The following is a 22,444-nucleotide window of genomic DNA, read 5'->3' on the forward strand; positions in this document are numbered from 1 at the left end:
TATTGTAGAATAAATTTATTTACCTGAAACCATGATGGTTGTGATGCTGATCGTTCTCAGCACAGAAATCAACAACTCATCTTTATTTACAGTCTCTAACGTCCAACATGCGTTTGTGATCAAAAGTGGACTTGTAGCATTAGGTCTAAGATAAACGCATCACGATATTTGTATTATTGCACCAACATCTGTCTACTGCTTGGATTTCCTTAAATAAGTTACATTATTACAGTGCAAAAAGAGTTGTTTGCACACATTAAAAAAAAATAATAACAACCACCAAACTTCAGTTCTGGACTGGAGGGCTGGCTATGATTTTGAACATTCAACATCTGTAGTGTTTTCCATGAGTTTATAAATAAGCGTACTGTACACGGCCGGCTTATAAAGGAGCACGTTTCGATGAGACCGTACAGGGGGTTGGCTACTCGCAACAGAAGGCATGCATTACAATCGAGGGTTTGTACATTAGAGAGGCTATGGCATTGTATCCCGGGGAGAGCTACGGAAACTTGGCTGCCGGCTCCTGATTCTCAGGCGGTCGAAGTTTTTAAAGACTCCCGTCTATCTCCGTGCAGCAAAGGCCCAAACTTCCCGGGAGGGTTTTCGGATTTAAGCTATATTGCACGTTTGTAAAGTAGTATTTGATTCTTTTTAAAAAGTGAAACCCCATCGGGAACACACGTCCTCCACATCACACACAATGAGCTCGAGAGGATTGTTTTTTTCCTTTTTTTTGTGGGTTTTTTTTTTGTTTTTTTTTACTTTTTTTTGGTTTTTTTTCCAACATCACACATGCAGAGGACCGGTAGATGTTGCTAAAAAAACGCACATGCACGCAACAAAACAACCTCACACTTCTGCAAAATGGTTTAGGAAGCGGTTACTCCAGTATTGCTGAAAAGGAAAGAGAAAGGAGATCAGCCTGGTAGGAAAATGGGGGGAGAAAGGAAGTTATTCTTATGACAAAAATAAGACCAAAAGATCAACAGTGACAGAGAGAGAGAAGACGCTGCAGGCTTGGCTCTTTCTGGAACTCAGCTCACCGGCCGGCAGGCCCGGAGTGGGGGACGCCTGGACTACACTGACCAGCTGCCCTCGCCTTGGCTTGGCGCAGTTAGGAGACGTGTCCCAAGAGGTGGTTAGTGCACGTGGAACCAGCACACACAAGACCGAGAGTTAATGGTTAGAAGCGCAAGTCAGGAGTGAGCAGTGAAGGCAGACCTCCCTTCCCCTGGGCCCAGCTGCCGGACCCCCGGGATTGCCCGTGCTCTGGACAGAGGCCCTCCCAGGAGTCACCCAGGCCGCACCCAGCCTTTGATGCTCAAGCATCTTATTCTCACCAGGATGGTGACTGGGGCCTTTCTCTGCTGGCTGCCCTACAGGGGAACAGACTCCTCTTTGGGGGATGGGCCCGGCTTGTCCAGACCATTCTAAGCCCCCCTCAGAGACTCTGAGGTGGAGGTCGAGCGCCCCAGCTAGGGGCAGCTGCAAAGCCGGGGAGCATCTTAGGAGGGAGGCTTCAGCAAGCAAATCAGGCCGAATGCTGGCCAAGTCTGAGGAAGGGGTCCTGCCCCATCCTGAGATCCCCAAAGCACCTGCTACCAGCCCCTTTCCAGGTCAAAAGACAGTGTATCCACTCTGGGAAGTCTGTAGCACTTCAGCCTAAGTGACGGGGACACCCACGGGGAAAAGCAGCACCCCCCCCCCCCGCAGGTCTTTGAGACAAACATGAGCCTGAAGGGCCATGTTGGAGACTCCCTGCCTGCTGCCAGGCCCCCCTGTGGCTCACCTCCTTGAAGGAGGGCTTGTAGGGAAAAGCTGGCCCGACCTGCAATTCTCAAACAGCCACAGCTCATCCAGGTAGTGAAAGAATGAAAGTTTCCTGGTCCTATCTCCCTGGCAACCCCATTTCCTACAAGGCTCTCTGCCAATGGGGGAGGCTGTCCCCTTCCCACAGAGTGGCGGGGCTGAGGGTCATGGGTCTCTGCTCACAGGACGCCAAGCAAGTGGCTAGGGTGGACTGGGAAGGCTGCACCAGACCCCGTCCTGGAACATCATATGACTGGGGGGGCTTTGTGGAAGGGTCAGTGAGGGGTCATCCCAGCTTCCCTCCTCTTTGATAAAGACTTCACGTCCCCGGGAGACCAGTCAGTTGTCGACCACTGAAGGGACGGCCTTCGCTTAAATGTCAAGGACGTGACCCAGAATAGATGGAGCTGCAGAGAGTAACTGCCTACAGGAATCAATCTGGCGAGGACCCCCGGCTCAGACACGGGGGCCAGCTCAGCCTCGGCCCTGACTGCCGCCTGATGGTCCCCAGAAGCTTGTGTGGCTGCTCAGGCCAGGTGCCCCGAGGGCGAAAATCACAGAGCACGGCAAGGGAGCACGGGACCAAGGAAGTCATCATTTATTCGTCAACATCATACAGCAGACTAATTGGTTTTAAATCAAAGTCACCCTCTGGTTAACAACAACAAAAAATACTCACTTTAGTTGATGAATGTTGGAAGGCATTGGAGAAAAACACCACAGTTAGGACAGTTAATGACTTACACGCTGTTGGTATCGGACTGAACTCGAAAACATGCGCAAACATCAACCATGATAATGATGGTGGTGGTTAGTGCCACAGGAAAATAAAAACCGTTCTATACAATATGTCCATTTGGTCAGGTGCTATTTACAGATTTTACAAAACACGCGCACCCCCCCGCCCCCATACGTCTCTCATGTATCTAGCAGATGGTTCACGCCCTCAGACCCAACTTCTAACTGTGCCAGGCTCTGCCCCTCTCGAGCCGAACGCCAGGGCTCTGGTCTAAGGCCTCCAAGGGAGATTTCTCTGATCAGTAAGGAGTCCCGCCTAGGCTTAAGCCACTTTTAGAGTTAAAACGAGACAGGTCTTTTCCTCTGTCCATTTAAAAGGTTTTATTTATTTCTTTTAAAACTAGATAAGTGCCGCTGAAGTGGGCAACATTGGCAAAACAATGTCTGTTACAAGAAAATACATTAGACGTTTAAATAAATAACCTTAAAAACTACATCGGGGAGATGAGTCCAGGAGAGTGAATCTGGAACAATGTTTTCTGCACAAGCGAGACTAAGCCTACCTCTCATTGAGACGGATGTAAACAAAACCATCGGCATCCGAGAACCAAGAAGCCAAGAGGGGAACGGGGGAAGGGTGGGGGGACGGTGCTGACGGTGAGGGGCGGGAGGGGGCGGCAAACCAAAAATACTGACTGAGGTAGCAGTACTCTGCTCAGTGCAGAAAAATTGGCTTATGAATAAAAAAATTAGACCGTGACATCAAATTAAATCCAGGTGATCATGCAGAAGACAATACATGCTACTTAGTTTTAGAAAAAAAAACCACACACATTCATTCCCTAAAATCTGCCGCCAATTAATTTGCTGACAATGTCTGCTGGCTCAACGATTTCTTTATACAAGGATGAGACTATTAGACAGAACACTGTACATGCTTTTTCATCTACAAAAAAATATTTGCATAAAATAGTGTTAGTTCTCTGTACATGTCAATGGACACTTTAATTATGTGTATAAAAAAGGAAAATCTTGCCCCACTGGAGTCAGAAAAAGCAAAACAAAATCTAGAGTATGAAACCTCCTTCACCAGCAAACATGTTCATGTGAAAATTCAGCAGAAATAGACAGTTGCTTTAAACAATAAAAAAAATTAATTGATTAAGTTAAACATCTTTTATGTAAAACTATGTCAGTCAAGACCAGAACATGTCACTAAAGTTAGTGTCTGTGCTATAAAGCCAGATAACCAAGGGCATAATGATCAGCACAAACGGCCAGGAAATCCCTTCGGTGCAGGATGGGAACGAGCACGGTTTGGTGGTGGGCTGCACACACTCTTTACCAGGTTCCAGGTAGTTACGGGCCACAAATTTCAGGGTCTCATCCATAAGGATCACGGGCAGGGAGATCTTCAGCACCATGAGCCACTGGGTCACGTTCAGAGGCGTGATCTGGAAGATGAGCTGAAGAAGGCGGCCGGGTCACAGTTGTGCTTCCCCACCAAAGCAGAGGGGGAGAGGGGGGGGAGAGGCTGGGGAGGGGCGGGGAGGGAGCCCGTGGGGCTTGGGAGACTCACCGGCAGAGGTTCTACGTAGAGGATCAAGAAGTGCAGGGACATGGAGAGGCAGATGGAGCCCACCAGCCAGATGTTCTCCCAAGGAGGCATCCTCAGCAGGGACTGGTTCTCTGATAAGCTGCAGTGAGACAAGCGCGGATACAGACATGTTCTCTCATATGACTAAAGAAAGCTTTAACTTCAACTGAAAATTGCCCGTTCGCGTTTTCTGACCCTTCCATCAATTGGGGAATGACCTGTATTCTTATAAATCTGACGCCATTTAGACCTTCCTTTTAGAAATGAGGCCTTCATCAGAAACACAGGCTGTAAAAATTGTTTCCCAGCTTTCTGCTTCCCTTTAAATCTTGCTTGTGCAAACACTTTGATTTATCTACTTTTTCATTTCATAATGTTCTTTATTTCTTGTTTGGTCATAAATGCCTCCCTTCTCTGAAGGTCTGATAGGTAGGACTATCCTTCCTCTGGGAGGCCATTTCTTAAAAGCTGCTCACTGACCAGTGAGGAAACCACTTTGCAAACTGTCAAGTGTTATAAACATTAGACCAGCAATAATTGTTTAAAGGAGAACAGGAACGTGGCACTGGAGTCGCCCACCTGTTGAGCGCATTGCACATCTCAATGGTCACCAACACAGAAAGTGCCATCGTCATGGGGTACGGGGATTCAAAGATGGCACAGTCCACGCCTTCGAAGTCTGGATTGTCCTCCTTACACTGCAGGAAGTGACTCTGAAACCAAGGAGAGACGGGTCACGCCTGGCATTTCTCCCCCCCCCCCACGTCCCCCAGCCTGTGGGACAGCACGTACCAGCTGGTAGAAGGTGATTCTTGGACCGCCATCAGCAGCAATGAACCACCACGCAGCTGCCCCAACGGTGGCAGCCCCAACATAACCTTGGGACGGAAGAATAAAAGGTCACTTGAGGAGTGCTCAGGGAAAGGGGGTGGAGCAACAAAGGCCAATTCAGGTTGGCCACTCAGTTCAGGGGGCCAACTCCACCACAGCCAACGGGTGGCCCAGAAGGCCTAGCACCAGCTGGAAGAAACACGACTGTGGCCCCCAGCCCACTCGTGAAGTGTGAGTGAACAAAGTTTGCTAAGAGGTGTATTAGTGGAATAAAAAACTAAGGGGGAATTGCAGTTTATTTTAAAAGGCTTCATTATATCCCTTCAATTAAAAAATAACGTTACTACAAGGATATTAAATGCTTCTTCCAGTGCTGGCCCTTGAAGCTCTCTGCTGGCCAGACTTGTTTAAAGGCTTGAATTAAAGGACAAGGTCAGTATCACTAATTCCTACCCCTCCATTCCCCGGGAGCGTGTCTGCATGCATGTGCACATGTGTGCTTAGGAGATAGGCCCCGTGTCTGACATGCTAAGCAGGCTGCCTCTTCCTCCTGGGCTTCGATCCAATGCTGCCCATCTTAACAATGGCTTTTGGACATCAAATAACTAATCATGAAGTGAGGAGATGTTCTGAGAGCTGGCTCTAAAGCCCTGCAGGGTGTCCCGGACTCTCCCCCCCAGTTGGAGGCTGGGGCTCAGACCCTTCAGAGTCTACAATGAACTCCCCTCCTGGTGTGGTTTACACACAGAACCAACCACAGGCCCACTCGGGCTCCCTTCACAGGGCATGTAGCACTTTACAGCAGAAAAAAGGGCCCTCCCTGCTGAAGGAGGAGGAAGTGGGAAGGAATAAACATGTTTCAGAAAATATCCGGGACTGAAACACGTGACACAAGAAGCAAGTCAGCCCAGCTCTCGGTGGTCCCACTCACATCCAATGGCCAGGTAGCGGAAGAAGAGCCAGCCGCTGATGAGGGGCTCTTTGGGGTTCCGGGGTGGCTTGTTCATGATGTCCAAGTCGGGAGGGTTGAAGCCCAAGGCTGTGGCCGGCAGGCCATCCGTCACCAGGTTCACCCACAAGAGCTGGACGGGGATCAGAGCCTCGGGAAAACCGAGGGCAGCAGTCAGGAAGATACTACCCCCCGGAAAGAAGAGAAGGACAGTAGGGTCATTTCTGTGGCCACAGCAAAAGAACGAGGACTCAAGACAATTCTTCAGTGACACAGATCCGAATTAAAAAGTTAATTTCAGACTGTGAGGAATGCCCAATTCTGGGCTGTGGGTTCCACAACGCCCCTCCCCGGCCTCCATGGGAGGTCCCGCCCCAGACTCACCACACGACCTCCCCCACGTTGGAAGAGATGAGGTAGCGGATGAACTGCTTCATGTTGTTGTAGATGGCGCGCCCCTCCTCCACGGCCGCCACGATGGTTGAGAAGTTGTCATCGGCCAGCACCATCTCCGATGCGGTTTTGGCCACCGCGGTCCCTGACCCCATGGCAATGCCGATCTCCGACTTCTTCAGGGCTGGCGCATCATTGACACCATCCCCAGTCTGGAGGGCAGTTGGGATGAGAGGAAACCATTAGAGGGACAGCTGTAAGAACAGCTCCCTTCCCAGCCTGTATAGACAGCCTCCCTTACCATGGCTGTAATCTCATCGAAAGACTGGAGGAACTCAACAATCTTGGACTTGTGGGAAGGTTCGACCCTGGCGAAGCAGCGGGCATTGAGGCAGGCGTCCCTCTGAGCTGAGGGACTGAGCTCGTCAAACTCCCGGCCCGTGAAAGCCTTGGCGGTGACGTCCTCCTCGTTCCCAAAGATGCCGATGCGGCGGCAGATGGCCACGGCGGTGCCCTTGTTGTCACCCGTGATCATGATGACGCGGATTCCGGCTTGCCGACAGAGCTTTATGGACGAGGCCACCTCAGTCCTGGGGGGGTCCAGCATGCCCACGCAGCCGACAAAAGTCAGGTTGGTCTGGAAAGGACAAGGCCGGCGGTGACGGGGCAGAAGCGGCCTTGGTGCCAAAGCCCCGCGCCCCTCAGCCCAGACGCCGGGTGCCTTTCGGCCCAAGTGTGATGAGGCACTGCAGAATCGGGCTGCCAGGTCCCAGACTTCCTGAGGCCTCACCCACACCCAGAGACTCCTGGAGCCAAGACCCCGCAGAGGTGAAGAGGAAGTCTGGGCCCGCCCCGCGCTGTGACGAGAGCCAGGGCCTGAGGCAGCAGCAGCAGCACACCATGTCCCTCACCCCACGGTCCCCGTTTGCCCAAGCTCAGGACAGAAGATACGGGGTTTTAGCACGGTAAAATATAGGAGCGCCAAGCCCCTGCCTAGGCCACGCCGGGCCGCCGGAGTCCCATGGCCTGAGCTGGACTGTGGGGTACAGAAAGGCCCCTGGTGCTCGCTCACCTCATACTTAATGAAGTTGGCCGAGTCCTCCAGATTCATCTCCTCTCTCCTGGGCGGATTGTCGTGTGTGGCCAGTGCCAGGCAGCGCAGCGTATCCCTACCCGTGCCCCATTCCCGGATAACCGTCATGATCTTCTGCTTGACCCCGGGGGTCATGGGAACCTTGGTGCTCCCCACACGGATGTGTGTGCACCTGTCGATGACACCTTCGGGAGCTCCCTAGAAAGAAAGGACGAGACATCCGGTTACCCGGGGTTGGGGGAACACCCCCCCCCATAGCGGCGCTGATGTTAAGCGCCCGACTAGTGCTGGCTCGAGGCAAGGAGAAGCTCTCTTTCCCGGCACATGCCTTCACAAACATCTTGCTCATCGAGGTCCGGCTGGGTTTGTTGGGCGTACAATAGACGGACATGGACTTTCTATCTCTTGAAAACTCAAGGGTGAATTCTTTCTTCATCAGTTGTTTGATAACCTAGAAGATGGACAGCCCATGAGACCTGTGGTGTCTACAGCCCCCCCCTGCCCCTGCCCCTATGGGCCCAAGGACTGACCGAGTTGCAGGCGTTGGCGCGCTCGATCCTGGAGAGGCCTTTGAGCTCTGTGTCAAAGACATTCATCTTCTCAACCAGACAAGTGAGGGCTGTCTCTGTAGCTTCCCCGACCTTTTCGTACACGCCTTTTGCCTTTATTTTAAAGGAAGGAAGGAAGGGAGAACGAGATGAGGGCTGCAAATGTGGCAAAGGTTCTCTGGCGCCGGGATCGCCCCAACCAGAGTTTGGCTCGACAATCTCTGCATTCTCCCCAAGAACTCCCTGAGAATTCAGTTTGTTCGTGTGCAGTGGCTCCCTTCTCAGGGAAGAGGGAAGATGTACTGAAGGTCTCAGCTTTTCCTCTCCGAGACAATGCTGAGCATGGAGTTTGGGGAGGGGATGGCCAGGAGGTGGAAGGGCCCCACTCGGGCCACCTACATTAGCTGCCCCAGCCACGTAAACCCTGAGATGTATGAATGGCAGCAAAGGGCACCTGGCGGATGGATCTCAAGTGTGTCCGGTGCAGAATCCCTCAGATAAATGGGGAACAAGAAAATGAAGTCCTCTCCAGAAAGGAGGAAAGAGGAGGCTGGGTTCTAAGGCCAACACTGTGCCCTCAAGGAGGAAAAGCTCAAGTAACAAAAACTGGCATAAGGCCCCGGCCAGCATGGTCCCTTCCCCTCAGATGGGGGCGCTCACCTCATTGTAGTCTAAAGCAGAGTCATTGCAAAGGGCACAGATGGTGGCCAGCTCTACGAGACCATCGTACTGGTGACACTTCACTTGTTTGTCGTCCTTGTGCCTGGCGGAAGAAAACAGAGCACAGAACACGTCATCCCTATGCTGCGGGCTCCAAGCTCAGCTGGTCTGCTTCTTAATTCTGTTTCTGTATTAATGACATTTTTACTCCCCAAAGTGATTGTACAAGTAGACCGAGGGCAGCCCTCTCAATTCACAAATGCCCCCTCAACTCTGGCTACTCTGCTGGCAGAGAAGCCGCCTTTAACACGCTCCTCACTCAAAATGAATGAAGACCACCCTTTACAACGGCCAGCCAGTACAGGCCCCGATATTCGGGTGTTTAACCCTCGCTTGTGGAGTTTAACCTTGGCCTATTTTATGCCTTCAAGACCAGAGGTAGAAGACTGAAGGCAAACGTAAAAGGTCTTTTCCTTGTTTCTTTTTAAGCACTTTTTTTAAAATGAAAAAAAAAAAAAACCACAATCATCCAAACATTTTACTGTCATTCAATGACACTCACTGGGAATGTGGGTGCAGTGTGATAATAGGAGACAGAAATCCTGGAACTCTTTCTTTCCCTCTCTACTGCATCATCTACCTGCCACTCATGAAATCATGCACTTCAGATTAGATTCTTTGAAATATTATTTGACTTTAAGGCTGTTGTCAGCAGTCTCCCCCTCCATCACTACCTTGAGAAGGCAGTAGCTCAGAGGATCACACATCATTGGAGAATAAGAAATAACGACTTTTTTTGCTTTGAGAAAAAGAATTACACAGGGCACGGTAGAAAATGGACAATGTAGCCGCCTACTGAGAAGCTTCAGATCTGTGACTTTTTTTTTTTGTCACTGGCAGGATTCATTACATCTTTAATCTCCTCCTGCTATCATCTTTATCCAGGTCAGTGACATAGCAGTGGCCCTAAACTGCCTTCTCATACAGTGTATTCCCAGCAGACTGTCCCCCTCCAGCTCATCCCCCATCATACCTCATTCCCCAGCCTAGGAGTGGGACCAGTAAGTCTTGCTAACAACCGCCATGACTGATAATTCTTCCTATATGTGTTCTCGGGCAATAATCGTTAGTTCTCCCATGTTAAAAACTCCTTTTACTTGAGGTCCCCCACCCCCTCAGTGACCGTTCCATACCCACTGCTAAAATGTGCACAAGCTAAAACCATGATAAGGATCCCGCCAATCCTCCACCACCGCATTCTTCTCCCTCTCAAATACCTCAAAAGTGTGCAGCCTCTTGTGCTCACCCTCTTTCCTCCCCACTTTTCCCCAGCTTGCACAGGGCCGTGGCCAGACAGAGTGAGAACATGGCCCTCCTCGCCAGGCCAGACTTCGGGGTTGGGTGGGGGGCAGGTCTACCGAGGATGCCCTACTTACACTTCTCCCATGGGTGCATACGTTGACCCAGTTATGGTAAACTCATTCAAGGAGCAGCTATCCCCTTCCACTCGGTCCAGAATAAACATCTGTGGAAGAGAGTTTTAAAGCCTTATGAGCTTATTGCAGAACAAAAATCAATCAGCCTCACACATGAGAGAAAGCAGCTGTCTTGTAACAGAAAGTCAAAGTCAACTGAGCTTGTCTCCCGATGGCCCCCAGCAGACCCTGGCCTCAGACCAAGAGTGGCCACCCCTCTGTCCGAGCCAATGGACAGACAGTCCCCATACTGTGCAGATCTGTCTGCCCCAAACGCAAGGGCCCACCTGCCTGCCACTGGTCATGAGTAATTGTTTCAAAGACATATTTCTTTGTCTATATGAAGTAACAATATTAACAGGACTCGGGAATCAGCATCCAATGAATATAGTCCACTGTCCAAATAGGGCTGGGGAGAAAGCAGGAAAGTGGAGCATCTCGGATGGGGCGAGTGCTGGGAAATATTTGGTCCTTCTGAGACTCTGTGTTATCTACTATTTAGCAAAGTGCTGATGCCTAAAACTAAGACCTTGTTATCCTGATGTTCTTTCCAAGTATCACAGCACCAACTTATGCACGAGATGGCACCAACCGGTGGCAGGGTTGCCAGGAGACAGAAGACTCATCAGGTCTTGTCTCTGGGGGCTCTTGTCTATAAATCACTTTACACGAGGAAGAAATCAATGAAAACTCTTCTAAGCAGTGAGCAGAAGCCCGTAGAACTTGTGGGAAGCTTTCCAAAAGGGTTCAGAGAAAAGAAAATGACATCACCTTGTGATGCTATCAAAATCACTAATTTCTGTAGCACTGATCACGTGCCAGATGCAGGGCAAAGTGCTCTGCCAAGATTATCTTATCTGATTCTCAGGAACACGCTGGGAGGAGGTCCTGTTATTTATTTCCCCCACTTTACAGATGAGGAAACCGAGACCTAATGAGGCTAAGTGAGCTATTCAGGGTCACACAGAAAATGAGCTCTAAGGCAAGACTTGAACTCAGGCCTTCTTAATTGCAGGCTGCCTTACTTCGAATTGGAGGTAATTCTGAGGCCCAGAGTCAAGTGAAACCTGTGCAATACAGAAAGCCAAGTTTATTTTTAAAAACCAGCAGCTACTTCCCAGGGAAACTGCTGCCTCTCTCCCCTAAGCTCCTCTGAGCTCAGATTTCTCCAACGTTGTCTAATCTGAAAATGTTCACAGGCTCCAGAATCCTTCGGATCAGCTCCTTAGAGACTGGCAGGACCCAAAGGCCCTGGGCAAGATGATAACAATTTGGGTTTTTGTGGCAGGCCCTAAGAAGGGCCTCTGATTGCTAAGCTGATGTCCCAGGCAGCCGGGGGGCCCAGTGCAGACACCTAGCCTCAGACATCCCCCAGCTGTGGGGTCCGGGCTGAGTCCCTTCTCTGTCTGCCTCAGTTTCTCATCTCTAAATGGCCAGCCACTCCCCAAAGAGTCGGAAACAGATGGACCCAGATGAAAGGAATGAACAGGCTCCACTAATGGGTGGCAGCTTCTTCAGGAGGAAATGGCATGATGAGTTCCATGCCCCTGCCACTCAAAGTGCAGCAGCCCCTAATCGATGTGGATGCCCAAGTACAGGTAAGTTTACATACTTGGTTAGCCTGGCTAGAGTCCAGCCCACCTTTCCACAGCCTGGGTGCCCATCATCCCCAGCCCCACCCAAGGGAGCAAGGAGAAGTGGGTACGGGTCCACACCAATGACTGGTGCAGGACATGAGGCTGAGCAGATGGCCTCAACCCACTGCCACAGGACAAAAACCAAAGCCGCAGCAGGCAAGCGGGCCTGTCAGCAGGAGCCCCCCCCCCAACCTCCCCACACCCCAGCTCCTCGCCCTGCCTCCAGATTTTAGGACCCTCTGGCTTTTCCGAGGAGATCCAAGGACCTCTCCCGCCTCCCTGTGACAGACTGAGAGCATCAGAGCCATAAAGGAGACAAGCTTGCTCCCTGGCCCCACAGAGGAGGAGGTGAGTTAGCCCAGGGCGCCTTACCCTGCACACAGACATCTGGTTAGTGGTCAGAGTGCCGGTCTTGTCCGAGCAGATGACTGAGGTGCAGCCCAGGGTCTCCACGGATGGCAAGCTCCGGACAATGGCGTTCTTTTTGGCCATTCGGCGAGTACCCAGGGCCAGGCAGGTGGTGATGACCGCGGGCAGACCCTCGGGAATGGCCGCAACAGCCAAGGCGACTGCAATTTTAAAGTAGTAGATGGCTCCCCTGATCCAGGACCCCCCATGCACTGGGTCATTGAAGTGCCCAATGTTGATCATCCAGACGGCGATGCAAATGAGGGAGATGACTTTGGACAGCTGCTCCCCAAACTCGTCCAGCTTCTGCTGTAGGGGTGTCCGCTCTTGCTCAGTCGCCACCATTTCATCACGGATCTTGCCGATTTCAGTGTTCACGCCAGTGGCAACAACTACTCCCATGGCTTTTCCAGCTGCAATATTTGTACCCTGAAAGAATTATGGGAGAAATGAGGGGCAGGTGTCATCTAAGTCATTTTGCCCTGGGCCAGCTCCATGGCTCACAGCACCCACAGTGGTCACTAGCTCTTGAGGAAACTAGCTCAGAACAAACTTCAGCTCTGGAAGATGGACAACTTGGAGACTTTTGAAGTACAACCTATTTACTAAGCAGGGTTCCCTTCGGCAATCTGCCGGGTTTCTGGTTATTCATTTTAAGAGCTAAGATTCCCCAAGGCCCCTAACCCTGAGGGCCACTTGGGCTTTAAGAAATACTTACAGAAAAGAGCATATTCTTCTTATCTTGATTGACAGCCCGGGGATCAGGCACAGGGTCTGTGTGTTTAATAACTGAGACAGATTCACCTAAAATACAAACATTAAAAGGGATATATTGAAATGTAAGCTCCCTGATGAGGAACAGTCAATAAGCTTAAAGTTGCAAAAATCTGTAATACTTTCTATGGCACGACAGATTGCCAATTAAAAGCAAATGTCAAATAAAAAGAGAAAGAAAAAACAAAAAGTGATGATTTCACAGAAATACCAGGAGCAGCCAAGAACCGGCAAGTGCCGATCTGACTCTGGATGACATGGCCGGCCGGCCGGCCTGTACCTCAAGGATCAACCTTCCCTTCCCAGGCTTTAACCAGGAATTACATTTTAATTGAGTTCTTAAACACCTATTAGCAAAATCCTGTTTAACTGATGCAGATCTTTTAGTGGCAGTAAAGTTTTGAAGGGAGATTTCTCTTTTCTAGAATAACTTTTGAAGCTCACTTTCTTTTTAATCAGAATTGAACATAATAAGACTCCCAATCTAGGGGCTCCTGAGGCAAGTTTGGTATCCAAGTGATAGAGGTGTCAGGGCCTGACTTTTTGTTCTTACAATGCCGTGGAGACAAAGAAGGATCAAGGACTGGGAGGAAGGAGAAAGGCCTGTTCCAGGGCCCTTTTATTTGGGCACCATGGGACAGCACAAGGCAATGAGCTGTATGCTGCAAAGGCAGGACCCTCGATCTCCTCTCAGGAGACCTGGCCTGTCCTGCTGACTTCTCCAGGAGGCACTTCTGTGATAAAACAAGAAGAGGCTAGATAATTATGGTCTCAAAAGAACCCTAGTTCTGTTCCATAACAAAAAAGCAGGTACCATGCAGAGAGAAGGTAGCCAAGAGAAGCTTATTTCCACTCCTATTCTCTCTGCAGATTCATCAACTTTAGTTTTAGCTTCCTTTACTATTTCAAAACTACATTTGAACAGCTCAGAACAGATCCCTATTTTTCATCTCCAGCCATATGCACAAGCCTTCACTTAAGCTGGAAATGAGTTTTCTTGTGGACTTTGGGAACTTTCCTTCCACATAATGACTGTTCGGAAAGCTGCCAGTCTGAGCATTGTTGTTTCGACTTTTCTCACATCACCTCCTTTATACAAGCAATTGCTTTGGAAATTAATAATCTGATATACAATCTTGATAACCTTTAAAATTTTTATTTTTCCCTACCAATCTGTGGGCTTTTTTTCAGGCTTTCATTGTTTTTTGTGCCGATCTTCTGCCACCCTTCCTTCCCTGGGTTATGCAGTCATTTGTGGGGGCCCTCCACCCTGCCCTGCCCAGAACCTTTGCCAACAAAGGGAAAGAAAGAGCTCCTAGCAAGCCTCAAGCTTAAATATGCAGAGCCAGGTAGAAGGCGGCCTTATTGTTAAAGCACTTTTATTTAATCATGCCTGCTTGGTAGGTGATTGCTGCAAAGGAGTTCAGATCAGAGATCAGGAGATTAGAAAGCACCAAGCATGCAGTCTAGCAGCCTGGGATTCTATCAAATGAGGCACTGTTAATAACAATCTAAGACCTTTTTGTCTTGTGGCAAAGAAAGAAGGAATCAGGGCTGGAAGGGTCCTCAGCTTCTACAGATAAGAAAACTGAGGCTCAAGGTCACACAACTAATCAGAAACAGAGCAGGCACTTAGATTACCGACTGCTGGGAAGGCAAATAAGTTCTTAAAAGCCATTTAGGATTTACCTTCCACCAGCCCACACTTTTCCCTCCAACTCCAGCTGATTTGCCTACTAACTACCCCACACCCCATTCATTGCCCATGACATGAAAATCAAGGATATAAATGTATACATGCATTACAATAATCTTTTCCTTTACACCCTTCCCCCTTAATCCCCCCTGGCTTTGTTTAAAAATTAAAACTCAAATGTTTGGCTAGAAGTACTTCAGAAATTATTATTTTCTGAAGGATGAAAATAGTACAGGTGCTATTTCTTAACAAGAGAGGAGCCTGATAAAAAGGTCTCCCATCATGGAATCTATTCTTAAATCTCTTTCTCAAGTGCCTGAGCCAGATCTCTTAGTGCTTAATAAAAACTCCTGACCTGGCCCATTAATGGCAATTTAATTCTGAGAGCATCCTCTAGCAAGCTTTAGAGTGACTCGAATCTAGCGCTGGAAGGCATTCAGCTTCACCATGTACATAAGCACATAAGCACTAACAATTACCTGTGAGAATTGACTGATCAACTCGTAAGGTGGTAGACTTGATGGACGTCAACCTTATGTCAGCAGGAACTTTGTCACCAACTGTATTAAAAAAAGCAAACATTTGGATTGACAATTAAACCAACAAATCTAAACTCACAATTTTTACAATAATCCATATAGAAATCAGGGATCTGAGGGGCCTTCCCTTCACACACATTTCATTTATTCCTTTCTGGGTACAATCTCTATTTTTTCAACACCCCTAAATTAGTAACCAACAAACACTTATTAAGGCAAAGGACGGTTTCTGACCTCAAGGGGCTCACATGTGTCCTCTCCTGTCCTGTGCAATTCAAGGCCTCTGCAGCAAGGGGACTAAAGCATCCATAGAGACAGTCTGCAGGGCCCAATAGGAACTGGACTTACTGGGCTCATCAGAATGTCCATGGACCCCCAGGGAGTAGAGACACAGACCAATAAGCTGGCAAGGAGCACGTGAATGGGAAAAGGAGCCGGTGAGGAGAGGAGATGGGATGATATACTGGCATGCAGGGGAGATCAAGGATGGAGCCGTGACTTCTGTCCTCCACAGAAAACAGGAACTCCAAGAGTATGAAAGTTTGGGAGGAAAATGAAGAGACTGGGAGACAGAAAGCACAGGGGAAAGAGGAGCAAGCCATGGGGCCTGGGAGTTCTGCCAATAGCTGAGGAAATGGAACCTTCCAAGGAGGTTCTTGGTTTTCAAAGATGGAGGAGCCCCCCGGTTTGTCCTTAGGTAGCAGAGAGTGGGGTGGGGGACGCTGGAGAAGATAGGAAGACAAAGGGAAAAAAAGATGAGAGGAGAATCTCAGAGGGCTGTGAAAATCTAGAGAGAAATCGAGGCTCATAGCAGAGAGGGGAGGGGATACTGGGTACAAGGTTTTCACAATATAACTCTCCTCAAGCAGACAAATGGCCAGAAGAAAAGAACATTTTATCCAAGTTAAAAACTGTAAATAATGCCCAACTTCTTGAATGATCACAGAAATGCAGACGTGGATTACTTTAAGGTTCTACCATACTAAACATCTGACTTCAACTTTGTGACTTGTACATATACTGGCACTTTCTAGGGATTCATGTCTACATCATATTACTGCTAATAAGTTGGCAAGAGTTTAAAATGGCAAAGTTCACCGTTAATGAAGCTATAGGATAAGAAGCACTATCACATTATTATTGGAATTGTGTATTGATATAATTTTAGCATATAATACAGAGTAAGCTAGAAAGGAGACTCTGCCCTTATGACCTCATTACTATGGTTTTATTTTAATTAAAAACAAAAAAGAAAATTATAAATAAAATCATTCCCAGCTATTAAAAAGAAAATCAAAACAAACACCCCTCCCCTCCCACCATCCCCACTATCCCACTATCACATACACACCAAATGACAACCTTAGAAAAAACCTCTACATTCAAGGACTGGTAAACTGCTGAGCCAAATGTGGAATATAAATAACGGGAAGCCAAGAAAGCAGAAGTGGAAACACATGCCCCGACTCCGATGACATCAAGCCTCTGAGCATGCAAGCCAAATATGGTGGAAGAGGATGCAGGTAAATAATCTTGTCACTGTTCTGATGAAAATCGAGACTTTTAAAGAGGCAAATGGATCCTTTGGAACTTTAAATTTTTTTTTAATTGATGTATTTATTGAGCTCATGAACTTGATCATCTAGTTCCTCATCAAGTGCTTCTTTCCCCTCGTGTCCCTCCAGGGAAGAGGCTCCACACTACGCACAACCATGAACAGCTGAGAAAGGAGGGTGACCAACAATACCGGGAAGGTCCTTGCTACCCATGATCAAACCTGTCTTGTATGTAAGTTGGGGGGGAGGGGAAATCAAGGGGGAAAAAGGGCAGAAATACATCTAAAAGTTAACTTGATGAAGAAGAGATTGCTCCTCTAACGTGCGGTCTTGTATTTGGTTTAAGAAAAACTCCCTTAATATATCAGGCAATAAATCGGCTCTCAAGCTGCCTCAACTCTTCAAACCATCCTAAGTGTGATTGATTAATTCAATTATTGCCCTGTAATGCTAGCACAGGGCCAAAGGATCGGAGAAGAAGAAAGGATTTGAGCCGGTTTCCAGCCTCAGCCTCCTGGGTTACAGATGAGATCCATTGAAAGTTCACTAGGACTCAAACCCACACACCAACCCCAGACCTATCAAGACCTTGCAGCAGGCCTTTCAATGGGCCTTGACATATATCTATTCCACAAAAAGAAGGGGGAACCACCAGCTTTCCAAATATTTTCAAAATGCATCTAAATAGTCAAGGAAAAAAATATGGCAGCCAGGAGAATAAACACAAGAAACAAGAATGTGCTGTGAACCCCCATAAGTCTGCCAAGAAGCTCAGGTGAGTTGAGTGGGAAAGATCTAACGGATAGAAGGGGACCTCATCTGCTAACACACTTTGTAATCCAGATACAGATACATGGGAAAGGAGAGCTACAACCCTGCCACGTTGGGGGGGGGGGGGGGGTGCTCTGTGGAGGGTTGTTTGTTTATTACAAATAGCTGGGAATGGTTTTATTTAGAATTTTTTCCCTTCTTGAATAGTATCACAACAGTGACAACAGTCTGAGGAACATTAGCCCTCAGGACAAACAAAGAAAGCAAAAGCTGCATCAGGGCCAAGAGCTACACGGGGCCTCCATGACTCCCAAAGAGGAGAGTCTGCACCGGCTGCCCCCCCCCCCCACTGAGGGCGAGGACGGTGCCTCTCTTTTCTGACTGTGCCCCGTGCCTAGCACATAGTAGGCCCTTTGCACCGGCTGGGTTGATACTGTGAGGAGACAGCTCTTCACCTCTGCCCCCAGGTGACCCGTGTGGGCTGGTGCTCTGCCAAAGAGAACCAGAGGCTAGCAGGGAGTTGATACCCCAGGTAACTAAGGAGATAGGAAGAGTTCCGAGTTACTCTTAATGAGTTTAAATCACTTGGTGAATGAAACCCTCTGGCACAGAAAGAGCCAGCAGACGTGGCTCTGGGGAGACTTTTCCCCAAAGATTATAGAGAATGGGGGCAGGTCCCTAGGACTGGGGGAGAACTGTCCCCCGCTAATGAGATGACCTGGATCTCTCTGGTCTTGGGCAGGAAGCTTGGAGACAAAGGGGGGTGAATCTGGAGTAAAGAGAGCAGGGACAAGGCCTGCAGTGGGAAGTCAGGGTCTGAGCTGGGGAGGCCCGGCCAGTCACGGACAGGTGGCCTGGCAAAGTGGCCTCTGGGTCAGGTAGCCTGCCGTCTCGCCCCTCTCCAGGGTGTCATGTTTGTAAAAGCCCAGAAGGAAAGAGGAGCCCAAGAAAGGTTCAAGGCTAATTTACAAGCTCTCCCTTGGAGTGGCCCAGAGACCCAGTCTTGGAGGTGAGGGTGTTTTATATTTATTTAATACTTTAATCAATGACTTGGATAAGGGTAAAGGTGATAGTCAGGATTCAGAATGGTCGGGACAGAATGGAACACTGGGCTTTGGTTTGACCCTAGTCGGCGCCTCAGAAAGGCACCCCGATGCAATCTCAGAGGGTGACTGTCCTGAGCCTCGGGGCTCAGCCCCAACTCAGCCATCACCCAGAGTGAGATGCCCAAGTACCCCGACCTCCAACTGTCCCCTCCCATTAGTCTTCAAGCTCTCAGAGAGCAGCAAATGTATCAAATGTACCCTCAGTGATCAGCACAATGCCTGGCACACAGTAGGTGCTCAATAAATGTTTATTGGACTGGAGATGCAGGATCAGAGCTCCAAAGGAGACAAGAGCTGGATATACAGAAGGCTGGGACGTATGACACCGTGCGGTCACCAGGAGAGAAGCTGGGACAGTCTTTGGAAACAAGGCTGGGAGACTCAGAGAAGAGAGAAGCCAGACTGGGGAGGAGTCTTCCCAAGGACACCGGGAGACATGGAAAGAGAAGGCACTCGCTCGAGAGGGGTGGGACTGGAGATGACCAAGCCCCAATGATGGGGCTTTGCTGAGCCAGACTGCGGGGTTGAAGGATGCTCAGCCCCGAGAAGGCTTGTGGGAATTTTGGGGGGAAAGGCACCATGGGCCCCAGCGTAAGGATGAACTTCCCAATAATTAGAGCTGGGGATGAGAATCACCTGGCTCAATGCCCTCCGCATTAAACAATTCTCTGCATCCTATCAAAAGAGAGCTTATTCCCGTCCAAGAACTCTCGGCTCTATTTACGGCCCCACTTTTGACGCCCAATCTGTGCAGAGCCTAGGCTCACTCTTTAAATAAAGCTCCATTTCACCAAAGTTACAACTAACACAGGGCATGTGATCACTAACTAGCATAGGAAGGAGACTGTCAATGCATAATCTCAGGAGATAAAAACTCAGCCTTTCACCTGACTGCAGGGACACACCAAGTTAAAAAGAAATTCCTTCAGGAAATGCTTATGCAACAAGCAGCAATATTTCACACCTAACAAGTCATGGAGTGTGAATATTATTATTGTTATGAGTTCTGCTGCAGCCCCAAAGAAGAGGGACTTGGGAGGAGACAGCTTAGGAAGGTGAATTCTCCATATTCCAATACACTGCTCAGCTTTTACACGCCCCAATAAGAGATTCAATGATTTGGTACCACTCAAAACATAAAAAACCCCAATATTAAAAATGATCCTTCCTCCTTTTAACATCACTCACTAGTGAAGAGTAATCCAACCCTATCTGTTCCCTTGAACGATTTTAATGGCATTAAGACAATAGTGAGCAATAAGGTTTCTCTTTGCAGGTCCATAGAAGCCAATGGCCGTTAGCTCTGCAGGGGGCAGAGGGGGCAGTCTTGGGGGAAGGGGGGAGAGGAACTAAACTCTACAAGCTCTAATCCACCTCCCTCCTCCAGGGCAGGACTACCCTTAGACAGTCAAATCAACATTTTATTTTTTTTTTAATGTAGCTAAACCCAGTATGGGCTGGGGACAGTGTCAGGTCTTTAGACAGATCTGAACGAATGTCAGAGCAGAAAGGGAGATCTGCACCCCGACTTCCACCCCATTTTATAAAGGTGCCCAAAAGCTCACCAGGCCCCAGCTCCATACTGAGGCAGTGCTAGGATCAGAACTAAAGGCAGATTCCCAGCCAAGCACAGGATCTCAGTCCTCACGCTGTGGTCTTCAACCATAAACTGCCACATACCAGAAACTCAAAAAATTCCCTTTCCTCCATCCCCATAGTACTTTTCCACTCAAATCCAGCTAAGCAACACCAGTTAATAGAGCAGTTGCGATTCATAAGGACATTCTATAAAAAAGTTCTTTATGGAAGGGAAAGATTTGCAGCTATAGAATAGAAACTAATACTGATTCCAGTGTGGCCTAGTGGGCTGAGGGCGGGCTTGGGAGTCAGAGGACCCCGGGCTCCAACCCCCACCTTACATATTTATTAAGGAGGAGGCTGAAGAGCTCCCAGCAGCTCTACCTCTAAGCCTCAGTTTTCAATTACCCTTCAATTGGGGATGATGTCACCTATGGGCATGGGTGAGAGGGGATAGATAGGAAGGACTCTGCACAGGGTCACTCTTGCCACCATGATTGCCACTTTTTTGGGTTTCTCCAAGGAACAGGAGGACGAGATTAGGTGGCTGGAAGGAGAAGCATGACCGTCACCCAAACACTCTCTGGGTTGGCGTGGATGGCAAGTCAAATGTGTATCCGGAAAAATCAAACATCCACATTTCTTTATGAGCGTGAGTTTCCCACCTTCTCCTAACAGACTTGCCAGCCCAAGAGAGCGGTCAGGAGAACTTTCAACAATTCTGGGACTTGTCCATCCACACGATGGCTAGGTCATTTCCCTTAAGGACAGTGCTGATGACAAAACTTTCCTAACTGACCTAAAAAAGACTGTTTGGCTCTTAACGCCCACACAACCTGACCCCAGCCTATCTTAGCTGCTTCCCCTTCTAATCTTCTGAAATCCAGACAAATTGGTTTTCTCTCAGCTCCTCACACATCGCACTCCATTTACTACCTCCGAGCCTTTGCCATCCCTCATGCTTAGAATACCTTCCCTTCCCCAATTGTGGCTTCCCAGAATCCCTCTCTCCAAGAGGCACAAAAGCCGAAATCTTTCCCAATCCCCACCGGTGGTCCAAAGTTCTCACTGCTCAATGGCATCATCCTTGGCTTCTCTGTGTATACTTGTGTTTATGGGGTGTACATAAATAGGGATCTTTGTGGTCTCCACCATTAAGCTATACACTCATTTGCTTCACTCTTGCTACCTGTATCCCAGTGTCTAGCACTCAGTTTAGGCTTAATCACTGCTTGTTGATTGACTGGTGCGAGGCCAGAGAAGCATCCATTATTCACTAAGACTGCCTGGAGGAGAGCCAGAAGTCCAGTGTGTGCCCTGGCCAGGGCACTTAGCCTCTCAAGTGTTCTAGGCAGATAAGACCTAAATTGGTAAAAGGGCGTTTCCTTGTTTCCAACCTAATAGTCCAGTGAACCTTTAGTAAGGGCTTGCAATTCAGGGACTGTGCCATACCATTAATAGAGAGCCCTCAAGGAGCTTACAGTCCCATGGGGCTGAGCCCAGAAGGAGCAGCAGCAGGGGCGGAGAGCGCTCTCATGGAAGAATCCGCGCGCAGCCCACAAGGAGTATGCCTTGATCTTGGGGGTGGGGAGAGGTGACACTGCCCAGAACTGCTGCCCAAGAAGCACTTGGGCAGGTTTGTTACAATGTTCGTGCATGGAGCAGGGGGCCTGGCTCCTAATCACTAAGAGCCGGCTCCAGATCCAGACTTAGCTGGGTGACTAAGTCCCAGGCCTCTTAAGTATTAATAGCCATCAGAACTTCTACCATGGAAGCGCTCCAAAGTGGCGCAATCAAAGGTCAAGACCACCCACTCCAGAGTCCTAACACTGTCATCAGACACAAACTTTCAAGCTTTCTGCCTCAAAACCAAATGAACCTTCAGGGAGACAAACACAGATCTAAGTGCTCCATCGGTGGGCAACGGGATGTGTGTATCTTACATCGGAAAATGGAAGGAGGCAAAGAATCGGCCTGCTCTTTAGGCCAGCCAGCTAAAAGCCCCGGAAATGAAAAACCAAGAAGTCTGGTTGCGACCAGTGGCCACCTGGGGAGAGCCTCGTCCTGTCTCCAAGTCCAATGTGCTTTCTACCAAACCAGAGCGCCAACAGTCACCGTCGAGTTCATCTTGGAGCCTCACAACCATTTGGGAGACAGGTGGTGTTATTATACCCATCTTACAGATAATAAAATTGAGCCGGAGAAGCTAGGCTGAGCTAACGAGTCTGAAGCAGGACTCAATCTCAGGGCTCTCAGATCTCAAACTCGGTGCTCTACCTACCC

General features: G+C 48.9%; 1 protein-coding gene across 4 annotated transcripts in view; it reads right to left on the reverse strand.

The window, feature by feature from the left end:
* Positions 1–22,444, reverse strand: part of ATP2A2 (ATPase sarcoplasmic/endoplasmic reticulum Ca2+ transporting 2) — a 51,839-nt gene continuing 29,395 nt past the window's right edge. For 3 of the 4 annotated variants that reach the window (XM_074297634.1, XM_074297639.1, XM_074297629.1), the window contains 16 exons: positions 15,091–15,171; positions 12,860–12,945; positions 12,106–12,570; positions 10,058–10,146; positions 8,622–8,724; positions 7,944–8,075; positions 7,742–7,864; positions 7,393–7,611; positions 6,622–6,957; positions 6,312–6,532; positions 5,910–6,112; positions 4,940–5,025; positions 4,727–4,860; positions 4,130–4,247; positions 3,896–4,016; positions 1–897 (listed from right to left, as the gene is read on the reverse strand). In XM_074297634.1, the coding sequence (XP_074153735.1) occupies positions 884–897; positions 3,896–4,016; positions 4,130–4,247; positions 4,727–4,860; positions 4,940–5,025; positions 5,910–6,112; positions 6,312–6,532; positions 6,622–6,957; positions 7,393–7,611; positions 7,742–7,864; positions 7,944–8,075; positions 8,622–8,724; positions 10,058–10,146; positions 12,106–12,570; positions 12,860–12,945; positions 15,091–15,171 (2,531 nt within the window). In that variant the 3' untranslated portion in view covers positions 1–883. Of the gene's footprint in view, positions 898–2,916; positions 4,017–4,129; positions 4,248–4,726; positions 4,861–4,939; positions 5,026–5,909; positions 6,113–6,311; positions 6,533–6,621; positions 6,958–7,392; positions 7,612–7,741; positions 7,865–7,943; positions 8,076–8,621; positions 8,725–10,057; positions 10,147–12,105; positions 12,571–12,859; positions 12,946–15,090; positions 15,172–22,444 lie in introns of those variants that run through there. The other variant, XM_074297624.1, reaches the window with a different exon arrangement.

The sequence above is a fragment of the Sminthopsis crassicaudata genome, chromosome 1, assembly GCF_048593235.1.
Source record: "Sminthopsis crassicaudata isolate SCR6 chromosome 1, ASM4859323v1, whole genome shotgun sequence".
Taxonomy (NCBI): Eukaryota; Metazoa; Chordata; class Mammalia; order Dasyuromorphia; family Dasyuridae; genus Sminthopsis; species Sminthopsis crassicaudata.